This window comes from Halyomorpha halys, unplaced genomic scaffold (assembly GCF_000696795.3).
Source record: "Halyomorpha halys isolate HHAL.00 unplaced genomic scaffold, Hhal_1.1 Scaffold821.1, whole genome shotgun sequence".
Taxonomy (NCBI): domain Eukaryota; kingdom Metazoa; phylum Arthropoda; class Insecta; order Hemiptera; family Pentatomidae; genus Halyomorpha; species Halyomorpha halys.
The window spans coordinates 677,552-691,512 of record NW_027116286.1 but is presented as its reverse complement, the minus strand read 5'-3'; the positions used below and the strand labels follow the sequence as shown (position 1 = coordinate 691,512).

The 13,961-nt window shown below is 26.9% G+C and overlaps 2 protein-coding genes across 6 annotated transcripts in view; one reads left to right on the top strand and one right to left on the bottom strand.

Moving 5' to 3' along the window:
- The window catches only part of Hacl (2-hydroxyacyl-CoA lyase), a 17,442-nt gene extending 10,255 nt beyond the window's left edge, over positions 1–7,187 (top strand). For all 3 annotated transcript variants that reach the window (XM_014429786.3, XM_014429789.3, XM_014429787.3), the window contains exons 9-13: positions 1,159–1,248; positions 3,396–3,543; positions 4,517–4,624; positions 6,744–6,867; positions 6,940–7,187. In XM_014429786.3, coding sequence (XP_014285272.1) covers positions 1,159–1,248; positions 3,396–3,543; positions 4,517–4,624; positions 6,744–6,867; positions 6,940–7,035 — 566 coding nt within the window. In that variant the 3' untranslated portion in view covers positions 7,036–7,187. The remainder of the gene's footprint in view (positions 1–1,158; positions 1,249–3,395; positions 3,544–4,516; positions 4,625–6,743; positions 6,868–6,939) is intronic.
- LOC106686456 (vesicle transport through interaction with t-SNAREs homolog 1A) lies at positions 2,906–13,903 on the bottom strand. 3 transcript variants are annotated; one of them, XM_024363305.2, is made up of 5 exons: positions 13,666–13,903; positions 13,526–13,584; positions 13,305–13,440; positions 11,849–12,060; positions 2,906–3,028 (listed from the first exon to the last, which is right to left on the bottom strand). In XM_024363305.2, the coding sequence occupies exons 1-5, from the start codon at positions 13,757–13,759 to the stop codon at positions 2,942–2,944; spliced, it is 588 nt and encodes a 195-aa protein (XP_024219073.1). In that variant the 5' UTR covers positions 13,760–13,903; the 3' UTR covers positions 2,906–2,941. The 3 variants fall into 3 exon arrangements, with proteins under 3 accessions (XP_024219073.1, XP_014285277.1, XP_066909193.1); XM_014429791.3 differs by lacking the exon at positions 2,906–3,028 and adding an exon at positions 9,180–10,331; XM_067053092.1 differs by lacking the exon at positions 2,906–3,028 and adding an exon at positions 9,180–10,331 and having other exon boundaries at positions 11,849–12,057.
- Positions 13,904–13,961: the final 58 nt, after the last annotated feature.

Sequence of the window (13,961 nt, the reverse complement as noted above, 5' to 3'; positions counted from 1 at the left end):
ATAAAGTTACAATCAACAAAGTTTACATTGTATTTTAATGAAAAAAATTTGTACACATTCACCTTCAAATAATTCAATATTTAACTGTATATAAATTCACTTCACTAATTTATAACCATTTACAAAACTAAAATGTTTTGAATGTAAACCAAATTTGCTAGTTATTGTTCTTATTTTTTTTTCCTTACCTTATTATTAATTTGTGGTTATGTTATTTTAAATTGAAATCATTTTTCATATATTCCAAACTGAATTGTCTGTAACTATATGTTAATTGTAAAACTGTTTTTTTTTTATTTAATACCAGATCGGTTTGGAGGCCTTACATGGTTAATGTAAGAGGTACATTTTTTTTTTTTTAACAAGTGATTATGGGGAGTATAGTCTCATACAAAAGACACCCCTAACTATAAGTAGCATTATAAAATAATAAAAAAATTAAGTTAAAATAAATATATAAAAATAATAATTCTTAATGAAATATAAAAGCAAAGTTAATAACAAAACCAATGATATTTAAGAATTTAACAAAATAAATAATTGACTTCTAATGGGAAAAAAAAGTTAATTTAAGAAAAATATGAAGAGAAAAAAAATTAAAATAAAATAAAATTTTAGAGTGACAATGACAGAACTGATGAACATAGAACTTATAACAGGATGTCCTGCAGCTGCCTGGGCTTCAGTCTTCGGTTTGTGGTTGGGTTTCCCAAGTTCACTGCTCCTTTAACTGTGATTGAAACTTCATGAACCGTTTTTTGATATAATCCTCTATTGTATGTAAAACTGTTAATTGCAAATTTTATTTTTAGAACCTGGTTATAGGTAGAAGAACCCGAAACGTTTTTCGGGGGACATAAAGAATAAAGAAGTGGATAAAAGTTATAAAATAGATTCCTGAAAAGAAAAATAATAAAGTTTTAACAAACTTTATTAAAACTGTTTAGAACTTAAGTTGTAGGATTACAACTAATTATTTATATTTAAAATATATATAAATAGGGGTATCAGTTATTATAATTCAACTTTTTTTTCTGTTCTTATTAATCCTGTTATGGGTAGTATGTATAGATACAATTCCCAGTGAATATAAAATTTATGAACATTTTTTTAAATTAAATAAAATCATTAAATAAATAATTATTTTATATTTTTCAGACAGCATAATTGTCAGTGAAGGAGCCAATACAATGGACATTGGTCGTGGAATGTTATACAATGAGTTTGCTCGGCATAGACTAGATGCAGGTAATTATTGTTGGAATTTATTTGCTTACCAACATGCTTAATTAGGCCAGGCACTTAATAATTCTCCATTCCATGACTTGATGGATTAGTTAAGGTGTGTTGTAGTCTCTATTTAATTTTAAGTTAAATGTTGCAAGATTATTAGTTGATTATGGATTGATTGTTAAAAGATGGTACAGGTTGCAGTAAAAAAAGGCACAGAGTCATTCATAGCTGAGCAAGTTTAAGAGCTTTGACTGGCTCAAGACTGCAGTGGCATTGGTTCGAATTCAGCCTGGGGGCTTGACTTTTATTTCTGTTGTGGTCCCACGAAATGAAAACTTGAACTGCAATTATGGTTAAAATAGGGTGGTAACCTATATATATAACCCTTCTTCTCACCCCTCCCTCTTCCAGTTAGAAATGACCAAAAAGGGGATTAAAAAAAAGTAAATAAATAGTTTTTTCTTGTATTTTTATACCTTTTTGACTGTAACCTGGACCATCTTCCTACAATTTAAGTTAAATGCTTTGTTGTTAAAGGTATGTTGTCACCAGATTTAATATAAACAAAGTCAATATTGTTAATTGGATTATTTTCCTGTTATCCATTCGATCAGGGACAACGTTCAAACAAAGTTCCTTCCTTGGAAGATTGTTAATTGACTGTGTGTAAAATATAAGAGGAAGATGGTCTGGGTGTGGTCCAAAGAACACAAATAGTTATTAAACTATTTATTGTGAGCCAAAGTTTCGCCCCACTTTGCAGAGCTTCATCAGTGCTAAAAAAGATACAAACAACTAAAATAATGTAACAAAGTAAGATAATAGATAACATGAAATAAAATTAAACTAAGGTATAGCTAAAAATGATTTAAAATATCTGAAATTTTATATAATAATAAAAAAATTATATTAAATAAAAATAAGATGTACAGTAAAAAGTATAATAAGACAAGAATTACAAAAAATTATTAGACAATTAATGAAGACAGACACTAAAAGATGGAAAGCAAGAGAAAATGTTATAAATAGATTAGAATAAATGTTATAAATAAATAAAAAGAATTTAATTCTTATTTCCATCTTCTAGTGTGTGTTGTATTTTTATAATTCTCTTTAATCGACTTTTATATTAGTTATTTCTGTTTTCATTAATTGTCTAGTACTTTTTTTTGTAATTCTTGTTTATTTATACTTTTCACTGTACATATTATTTTTATTTTTTTTAATTATTTAGTTCATTCTTTTATTTCATGTTATCTATTCTCTTTGTTACATTATTTCATTTGTTTGTGTCTTTTTTAGCCTTGATGAAATCTTGCAAAGTGGGGAGAAACATTGACTCACAATAAACAGTTTAATTACTATTTAGCTTCTTTTAACTTCAACCAGACCCTCTTCTTTTTATAAATTTTATTAATTGATAACATCAGAACACTCTTTCAGTGATTTTAAATATAGCATAGTAACTGTATTATGCTAACTGCTACCAGTATCAAGAACCGGATTGAATCACTGTCCTAATAAAGGATTCTCTTGTCTCGATTCCTTATTAGTATTAAATTTATTTCTTTTAGAGAAAATTTACTTATACTAATTCAGAAATCAGTTTAGAAGATTGTCATTCCTTCAGATTGCATTAGAGTTCCTAATGTCCATTAATAACATATTATTACCTCTCTACTGTCACTAGTGTGTGCTTGAAGGAAATCTAAGATAAAAATGATTCCAAGTAACATTGTATTCTTAAGCATTTTCCAGTATTTGCCAGAAGCTGAAGCTTTGATTTGTATTGGATCTGCAAATGAACAAAGAACTAAAAATTGATTGTGAGCACTCTGTATTTGTGTTTAGTAAACAATTTTAATTAGTTTTACAATTACTTTATTGTAACCTGTGTTAAGTATATAGTTGTTGAAAATTTGTGATTATATTTGATGAAGATTAAGTTAAGGACAAATATTACAATTATAGGATTCTCGATAAGTCAGTTTCAGGTTTAAGTAAAAAAAATAATTCTCTATGAAAATTAATTCAAACTTATGTACTTTCTCAGAAGATAGGAAATGAAATATGTTGTTATAAAATTGAAAAATATCTCTCTTGTAAGATATATATTTTTAAAAATTGGTAGTATTAATTTTGAAAGGAATGATCAATTCCAGGAACATTTGGAACAATGGGAGTAGGACCTGCTTTCGCAATTGCTGCAGCCCTTTACTGTCAGAAGAACCATCCATCTAAAAGGGTGATCTGTGTGGAGGGTGATTCTGCTTTTGGATTTTCTGGAATGGAGGTGGAAACTATGTTTCGGTAATGTATTAATTTCAATTAACTTTAGAAACAATAGACTAGAACTATATAATTCTTATTATCAATTATGACTAGAAATCTGGGTGAGCATATGGTATTAATTTGTTCGTAAGAATTCATTTATCAAGAATAAATATCTTAAAGTAAATTAAAAACTGAGAAAAATTTTCTCATTTTTTCAACCTGGCAAACATTATATTTTCAACCTTATTTTTCAAGAATAAATCAACCGCATCTCGTACGTAACCCAGTACTAACTGTGAATTTAGCATCAAATAAGATAAACAAACTTGGTCAATGAGGTTTAAGATTTACAAACTTTTCCTTATAAAAAAAGTCAATGGCTTCAAGTAAGAATGGATCATGTCAGAATTTTAATGACAGTTACAATTTTGTGTAAAATACTCGTTTGTTCTCTATAAAGTTATTAATTGGGTTAGTGGAAGAAAATAGTTGATCGTATGAACGTATTTTATATTGTAGGAAGACAGTCCAGATGGCGGTCTACAAAGGTACAAAATAGTAGAAAAAACTATTTAATGGTAACTAATGTTTCACCCCACTTTACATTGCTTTGTTAGGCCTGATGCTTAAAGGTTTAAGACCACAAAACGTTTAAGCATCAGCCCTTGCAAAGTTGAGACAAACGTTAGCTACCATAAAATATTTTTTTACTATTTTGTACCTTTATTGACTGCCACCAAGACTATCTTCCTACAATTCATTGTGTGAGGTTATGCATCATGATGATTCTAACTTATTTACCTGTAATATGGAATATTATTGTGAAAAACATTAAATAAGGATAGCAGAATTTTTAAAAACTGCTCTACTGAAAAATTTATTTCATGTGGCTTATATGCTTATCCTAAACCCTTCAATTGATTATTTTTTATTATTTTCTTTTTTTTTAGAGTTACTGGATGCTATTTTATGGATAGATTATTTTTATAAAGATTAAATTATATTGCAGGTATAAACTTGGTATTATAATTGTGATTGTCAACAACAATGGAATTTATGGAGGTCTAGACAAAGAAACTTACGAAGAAGTTCGATCTGAAGGAGATGTTGGAAATGTGTAAGTTAAATAATCAGTAAATTTGACAAAGGTTAAATTATTTATTTGATTTTTGATATATCAAAACCAGCAGCATAGTTTGATTTATTCATTCTCTCCTTTTTGAATTCTGGCTCACTTTTCTAGAAACTTTACAATTATTGGTTTCATTTTAGGATTGCTTACTGTTAATTAATATTTCTAAAAAAGTTACATTTATAATTATTCAACTTCATTTTAAAGTTTAAATAACTTAGTTTTAAACTTGCATTAATTCAAGATATGATTGATTTTATAGTGGTATGAAATCAACTTGGGTTTTTATGTTAGTATAATTTCATATCTTTATTCTGATTGTTTGTGATGTGGCTGAGCTGTGAACAATCAGTCTTCACTATGAACTATTATTAAGGTAAAATAGTAATTCAAGGGTAATCCCAAAAGTAAGGTCTTCTATTATTAGAGGAAATATAAGGAAGAAATGGGTGTTAGGCCGGACTGATTCTGACTTGGATGGGGTTTGAATCTTTTTGTTTTTTGCTATTTTTTACTCTCTAAAAGTCTTAAAAAATTAAAGCATGCATGCGAATTGTATTTTTTATTTTATTTTATTCTTTTTCTTTTTTTAGTCTGCTTCTTGAAGTCTTTTTTTCTAAAATAATTATAAAAATGTAAATAATCCTGTCTCGTATAAATTTACTCAAACTTTCATGATGAAAAATATTAAATTATTGATTTTTAAAAATAACTTAATGATAACCTAATTTTGCTAATTTTTCACTTAGGTTAATATCTTTAAAGTTATCTTCTGTACAATTAAATATCATTTGATGATTAGACCTCTATTAGCACTCAAATTGAAGCTAGGTATTGGTACCATAAAGTGGTTTTTAATGATATCATAAATAAATTCACAAAATTTTTGGTTTTCACATTTGGTAAAACATTTTGGTTTGATATTGCAAAAAGTAAACCAATTAAAATTTTAGAAAGACTGTATCTCAAGAACTATTAAATATAAAAAGCTCTCTAAAGGCTCAAATTTATATTATTTAAAATAGGCTTGCTTAATTTTTTTTTTAAATCAATAACATAATCTTTTTCAGAATGAAATTTCAATTAATACTGCACAAGATTTTTGAAAAAAGAATTAGGATAGTGGCAAAAAAAAAAACGCTTTTTTTACTCATTTACATTTTTCTAGATTCTAGAGTATACCAAAAGAACAGTATATATGTACAACCATACATTTTTTAAGATGCTATGACTGTTTATTTATGGCAGTGTTTCACCAGTTCAATACTATATGCTTGAGAGAGTGCTGAACCTTATCTTCCATATTTTTGAACTTCTTTGTCACAGGTGATGAAACCCGGGGTTTCATTTCAGTGGGTATTACACAAGTGGACATTCCACCAGAGAAAAAAAAATAATCATGCCAGTAGTGGTAACAATTGTTGCTTGAACCAAAAAAGTATAAACAATTATAGTCTCCCGGTAAAGTCATGAATGACAACTGTGTTTTGGAATTGAAAGAGAACATTGTTGGTCTAGTTCATGTCTTCTGATATCAAAATATACAATTTAAAAAAAAAAAAACTGAGAGGTAATTCAGAACTGAAGAAGAGGAATGTTGATGAAAGACTTAAGCCTTTTCCACTACAACACTCCTGCAACTATTTCAACCTCACACCTATATAGTCCAGTCTTGGCAATTTTGGTTTGACGTGTTGAAAGATGTTCATCTTTTTCAACATAATTATAAACAAAAAAACTATTACAGCATCTTCAATAATGCAATGACAAAACTGCCAATTATGTAAAAAACCTGAGAAATTTAACCTTACAAATGATAAAAATAAAATAGAAAATATACATAGCTTTGTATTTTTATAAAAATAGGACCCCCCTACTCTTCGGATTATCCTCATATCTTATGTATTTTTACCCTTACTGCTGTTACATTTTTTTTTTTTTACCAACATTCCTCATCTTTTCTTTTGAATTATACTTTTAGAAATGTTCTGTTTGATGATGAAAAGTTAAAAATAAAAATATTTTTATCTTATATCAAAGCATAAATTTGTTTCTTATTTTTATTATTAAAATCCAAATAACTTATGTGTTTCTAATTGTAAAGGTCACCTCCATCATGCCTTACACCTGATGTGCATTATGAAGAAATGGCTAAGCTTTATGGTGGGAAGGGTTTCTTTTGTAGAACTGTGCCTGAATTGCAAAATGCCTTGCAGGAAGCTTTGAAGGTAATTTTTCAAATTAAAATTATCAAGTATTTTATAAACTTTTAATTTAATGTAAATATGTATTTTTTATAGATTACAGATGCCCCTACCATAATCAATGTGATGATCAATCCATCTGCTGGAAGGAAAGCCCAAACATTTAATTGGCTGACAGAATCAAAATTATAAGAAACCAAAAATCGGTCCTGATTTGTGATTTGATGAAACCGGTGCTTAATTTGTTGATAAATTTTATATTATTTTTAATAGGTGAAGTATATATATAAGAGTTATATTTTTTAATAAAATATTTGTAAAATTGTTTTGTTTTTTTAAAATTATCATTTGTAATTTTTTTCTCCCAATTACCCTTACATTATTTGCCATCTCATTAAATATACAGGGTGTTTCAGTATACATGTTCATTAGATCCAACATATTTTTTATGATTTTTGTGCGAATGGTGTGGAAAATTTAAAAAACCTAAAGTATAAAATATATTAAGAATCCAGTTTTCTACATGACTCCATCATCATAATTGTGGTATCATGATAATGGCATGCATTTAAGAAAATTAAAATTATCATGACAGAGTCTTACACAAAATTGAATGCTGAAATAATTTTTTTTTCAGTTTTATAATAAGAAAAAGTTTTGATAATAAAAGTAAAAAATAAAATGAGCAGGACATTATTAAGAGATTAGATCATTGTAACAAATATTGGTTTGCTATTGATTTCATTATAACAAATTATCGGCTGTAGTGTAGAAAATTTCTTAGTCTGTGATTTTCACAGCTTTAGCAATGTATTTATTACGGATACTGCAACCATCATAACGATTGATTGGGCAAAACAATTCATTTTTTAGTGTTTCTTTTTTTTTGGTTTAAGTCTTCCATTGAGGACCTATCTATAGCTATATTTATATTTATATTATACTATATCTATATTATATATAGAACTATCTATAGCTATATTTATATTTATATTATACTATATCTATATTATATATAGAACTATCTATAGCTATATCTATATTTATATTATACTATATCTATATTATATATAGAACTATCTATAGCTATATCTATATTTTTTAGTGTTCCAGGTTTCCATAAAAAAAAAAAAAAAAAAGCTAAGAAACAGGAATCTTAATTTTTCTGTTACTTTAAATCCATGTTTTGTAGGGAAAGGGTTTCATATCTGTTCAGTGTTTAGTTTAATTGTTTCCTTGGTCTATTGTAACCAAAGACGAGTGAAGAGGCTACCTAATCAATTAATCAATTATTTGCACATTGATGATGATTTACAAACAGAATATGATACGACTGCTGATGATTTGATAAGTCAAAGATTAGGATTCTTGATATCAAGGAACAAAATGAAGTAAATATCCCTGGACATCCCAACGTTAACTCATGTATCTCTTAGCTACTAAAGAAGTTTATGATGGGTCACAATTACTTTTGCACTCAAGCAATTAAGACTATCATGGTTGTAATTGAAAAAAAATCTATATTAAAAAACAAAAGTAAGAGATTATTTTTCAGCTCAAAATCAAAAATAAAATATATTTTACTGAATATTTTGTATTGATGTTTTTCATATTTTTTTAATTTGTACACGTATGTAAAAGATTTAAATTTATGTAAAAATTGTTTTAATTTCTTAATGTTTGAATGTGTATGTGTTCCCTTTTTCTTTGTAGTCACTATTTTGCAACAAATGTAGTTCATCATCATCCGAATAAATCAATTTATTATAGTTTGATGGCAATAATTGATTTTTAAAAATTCTTATATAACATTTAGATGATGGGAGTATTGTTTGGCTATAATCACAAAATTTCTTTAATAATAGGTACATTCTTATGAAATTGTACAAACAATATATAATTTTAGTGGTATCTATGTTGTAGAGGTGTTGTCAGTGAAGCCAACAAATATTAGATAAACAAATTTTATTTGTGTCAACATTTATTTACTACATCCCCAATCTACTTTTGGCTTTTTATAAAATTTTAATTTTTTATCAATAGATTTTCTAATTAGTAATATATAATTATAATTGATTTAACTGATGTTTTGATACCTTTATTGACTGCCACCCGGACTATCTTACAATAATCATAAAACCATAAGTTTTTTTTTTGTTTTTGATAAAACATCAGTTAAATCAATTATAATTATATATTACTAATTAGAAATTCTATTGATAAAAAATTAAAATTTTATAAAAAGCCTAAAGTGGATTGGGGATGCAGTCAATCTATAAATTATGGCACCATTACTTATAATTTATAATGATTATTAAGTAAGAAAACTTTTGAAATCATAAGGAAATAAAAGAAATTTTATTCAAAAAGAAACATTTTCAATTAATTATTGTTGGGTTTAATTATAGTAATATAATACTGATTTAAACTTAAAATTAGCAAAAGATAAACAATAAATTAACAAAGTTTCCCATAGATAACCTCTTACTCTACAAAACAGAGCTCTTTCATAAATTTATTCACCTCAACATGATAATGAATGCCTAAATTCAGAATTAAAAACTTTATCATAGAATTTTAAATTTTACAATAAATGATTGAATTTTATTGATCATAAAATTGGATTAATGGATTAACCCTTTGAATTAATCCATGGTTAATTGTTTTAATTTCACGAAATCTTTGCTCACTAAACACCACTAAATAAATATAGATTTTAAATTCAGTACATTTTAATGGTTTAAAAGTAACAATGACCTTACATCGATGATTTTGAAAATTACTTTAATAACTAATAACAATTCTAAATAATACAAATTATACTAATAAAAAAATGATACAGTCTTGATACTTTGTAAGTAATAAATAATAAATAAAAAACAATAACAAAATCAATACCGACAATAAGTAGGTACTTAAAATTTATAGACCTTTAGGTCAATTGTTTTCAGTCTGTTACATACTTTAGAAGTATTTACAAATTTTTAAAATTTTAGAATATATACATCTTTTAACACATTATTGTATAAACTATGTATAAATGTATACACTGTAAAATTGTCAAATAATTTCATGAGGTATATACATCAGGCACCTCTAATATATTTTTTTAGGCACAAAGTTTTAAATGCAGAATAAAAAGAAATATGGAAATGATTTGTGAACCTAATTATTTTTTGTTTTTTTATAAATTATAATAAAACAATAGCGGTTATCTTCTAATAACAATATTGGTGAACAACATTTATAAAATTTGTGAATGTAAATTACATTTCTTGAACATTAGAAATATTTTTTAAAAACTTATTCTACATTAATGGAATCAGGGACTAACTGCTCCGAGTAACAGAAAAATAAATGGTAACCAATATTGCTAAACTACAGACAGCTGCTATAACTGAAATAACAAGCTTATGCTGCCTAGATCTTGCTATCATTAGATTCATAATACGTGTACTTCTACTTAAATCTGCATCAGCTTCTCTAAGCTAGAAAATAAATAATTAAAATATGAGAAAACAAAAAATAAGAGAAATATATATATATATATATATATATCGCTGATTTGCTTGATTAGTGGCTCATATCACAAGAGTTTTTTTTTTAAATTTTGCGTTTAAGGTATTCCATAGACTGAAGCATAGATTGGAGTTAATTTGAAACAACTCTAATATCTTTAGGAAATTCTGTAGGATGACCTGAATAAAGAGAGTAATCGGAGTCTACGGTACCTCTTTGTGGAATACCTCAAACACAAAGTTAAAAAAAAAAACTGGCGTGATGGGCCAGAATTGAAAATTTTATATCAATTATTGTATTTATTAAAATTAAATATTTACATACACTATCATTTTTTGGCTTGGTTACATAAATTTTAATTATTCTTTTATTTAATTTCAAGTTCATTGCAATGCTCTTTGAATCACACTGTTTTAGTTTTTCTTATCTCTAATAATTTATTTTCTAACAATAACTAAGATAATATATACACAAAATAATCTAAAGTATATACACCATAAGGGGAATGTCATTAACAATTGCAACTTCATAGTCATTGACATGAGTTATTAATAAGTCAGTGAATAAATGTTAAACGCTTTCATTGTAGAGATTTGTTTAATAAATAATAATATTTATGGGAGTATATCACAGCCCTTATATATGCTAGAGTTAGACTCTAGCAAGATATTTACACATAGGAAAAAATATTCACTCTAAAATTTTCCGTTTCTCTTGATATATAATCAATTACCTAATTTTTTTATTTTTAAGATCCTTATATTCCTTCTTTGTTATGTCTCATGAAGTAGGATAGGATCCATACAAGTTAATCAATTATCTTGTCTCTTGTTTAGATCAAGATTCAAAAATAACTCTTGTTTCTTCCTATCTTTTTTTTTTCTTTGCTTCCATCTCTTTCCCCATCAAACAATGACATTAAAAAGAAGTTAAATTTAAGATATTTAAATATCTATACATAAACTTAGCACAAGAGAATTTACTCTGGTATCGTGTTCAACCGTACTAACCAAAGAAGTAAAAATGCAACATAATGAGATGTTTATAATTGACCAGAGATTCGATATTGGAAGATGGTTGGGGGTGTGGTCAGTAAAGAAAAACAAATAAACAAAATTTATTTATTTGTGCCGATGTTTTGACCTGAATTGACCAAACTCATTGAAGTATAAAAGAGATATTTGAAGTTTAAGCACAATAATAATCTAATTTTATGAAATTATATTTTGAGTAATTATATTATTGATTATTATTATTTTGCTTCCTCATTACCAACGATAGGAAAGTTTTGTATTCTAGGAGGAAATTAAATAAGAATTAGAACATTAGAGTATATACATAGTCTTGTATCAACTTTGTCAGACTCCATCTACTACTTTCATTTATTACTATTTTTTTTTAACAATGCAAACAACTAATTACTTGGATACACTTATGTTTCAAAATAGTTCTGTAATATGATATTAATAAAGAAGAAAATACTTACTCTCGCCCTTGATTTCTGAATAGTCTCCCTTTGACATTGTAAGTCTCTTAGGACTTGGCTACCTATATCTTCAGATTCCAATAGGACACTGTAGCAGGCAGTTAACTTATTATTGGTTCTTTCAATCGTCTCGGAAGTATTTAATAATTGCTGCTTTTGTTCTTCTCGGATGCTGATCTCACCAAAAATTTCGTTCTGATCACCATACCCTACTATTAATAGAAGTTTAAACATTATTATATTTTATTGCATAATTGATAAAAATTTACATAGTATAAAAATAGTTCTAATGAACACTATTAATTATTCTTTAGAGTAACTAAAACACAAGATAAAAAAAAAACTGAGACAACAACCCATTAAGACTATTGAATAATATACTTGTTTAAAAAAGTACTGTTTCTTGAACAAGGAGGTGATGTGGCCAGGATGACACTCAACTCCCAACCCATCATGATTTGTATTTCATCTGGTGGGCTGTTTAATCCATGAATAATAGAATAATGAATGAATGAAAAAATAATTTTGTTCTGTAATATATGTCCTCCAAGAATAAATACATGGTTTATACATTATGATTTTTGTCTGGCAAGCATTTAAAAGTTTCCAGTAAGCAAAATGAAATTACATTGAGTTATTGGCTTAACTACTGTTTATAATATTAATTAGTATATGTTTATCTATATTGTTTACAAAATAAATCAGTCGATAGGGATCTGGTGTTTAATGAATGGATGGATGAACGAAGAGTGAATATAATATACATACAAATCTGCAAGCACATTCAATTAAACAAATCGAATCTTGCAATTATTACCATCATTTCAAATTATGTTCTCTTTTATATTTAAGTTCTTACTATAGATTGTTTTTTAATAATATATTTATGATTCTTAAATTAGCATTGATCCAGTTAAGGTTATTTCTATATGTATATATTTTGCTAAGTTCTTAGAAAATTTGTATACATCTTTGACAGTTTATATAACAAAAAACTTTAGTAGCAAGAATAAGCTAAGTTATAGAACTTCTGCTCATCATTTTAAATATTAAATACTAAAACAAGTTTTCAACAGCATACTTGTGATATGAGACGTTTGGCCGCAAAACATGGTAATTGACAAAATTAAAATTTATACAAAGCTTAATGTACCTTAATTACTAAGGTTTACCTTCATCTATGAATCACTTACAATAACTTAACATTAACGTAAATCTCTTAAAAACACAAATTTCTCAAAGATTATTTCAACTATTGAGAAAATCAGGTTTTAAAAATAAAACAACGTTATGCCAAAAATATCAATTCACAAAAAATGTCAGATACCATGTTTTATGACCGAGTGCCTCACATGATTAAGTTTCAAATACAAAAGCTGACTTTGTTCATTGCAAATATAATATATAATTCCACCATGATAGGATAATTTAGGAAAATTTTTGAGTAAAAACAAACCATTTTTTCGAATAGATGCATTGCTGAATTCTTTTTCTAAGCGTACAAGTTCTGCACGGTAGCTTTCTACTCTGGTTTTCAATTTTGGACGTAATGTGGGATCTACATCACAGACTTCAAGTTCCATCTGTTCCAGCTAAAGAAAACAACAATTTGTTTCATGGGGTCCAATAAATCAATTAAAATCTTAAACCTATGAGATAATTGAGATGAAAGCTTACCAGCTCACGCAGTTCTTCAACCTGTTTTTCAAGTTCCTGTATCAAGAATCGCCTGTCCGCTAGAAAAATTATCAAATTTATTTAACATTACAACTAGGAAGGAACTACTCGTTTATTGAGAAAAAATGCAATTAACTTACAGCGTTCAACATTAGCTAATTTAGCAATCTTTGCTGTAAAGTCAGCAGTAGAAACAGCATATTGCTGCTCATATTGCTCTATGAGAGAAGTCATTATTACTTGAAATTTAATACTTGAAGGGTGATGAGTAAATTATTAATGATTCAACAAGAAATACTAAAAGATAACATCTATGAAGGATAGAACACTATTCACACCACTATCATAAAAACAAAACAAGCCTTATCAATAGATGAACCTTTTTAGCTGATAACCGACTATGCTTCCAGCTGTTGAAAAAGGAGGGAAATTCAAG

Bases quoted from the DNA above. Each gene is read 5' to 3' on its own strand.
- LOC106686456 (XM_014429791.3), bottom strand. From the start codon at position 13,759: ATGACTTCTCTCATAGAGCAATATGAGCAGCAATATGCTGTTTCTACT. The intron at 12,061-13,304 runs GTTTGTTTTTAC...TTCTATTAATAG, and splicing joins TGCATCTATTCGAAAAAATG to TAGGGTATGGTGATCAGAAC. The intron at 10,332-11,848 runs GTAAGTATTTTC...TTTATTTTCTAG, and splicing joins TTCAGAAATCAAGGGCGAGA to CTTAGAGAAGCTGATGCAGA.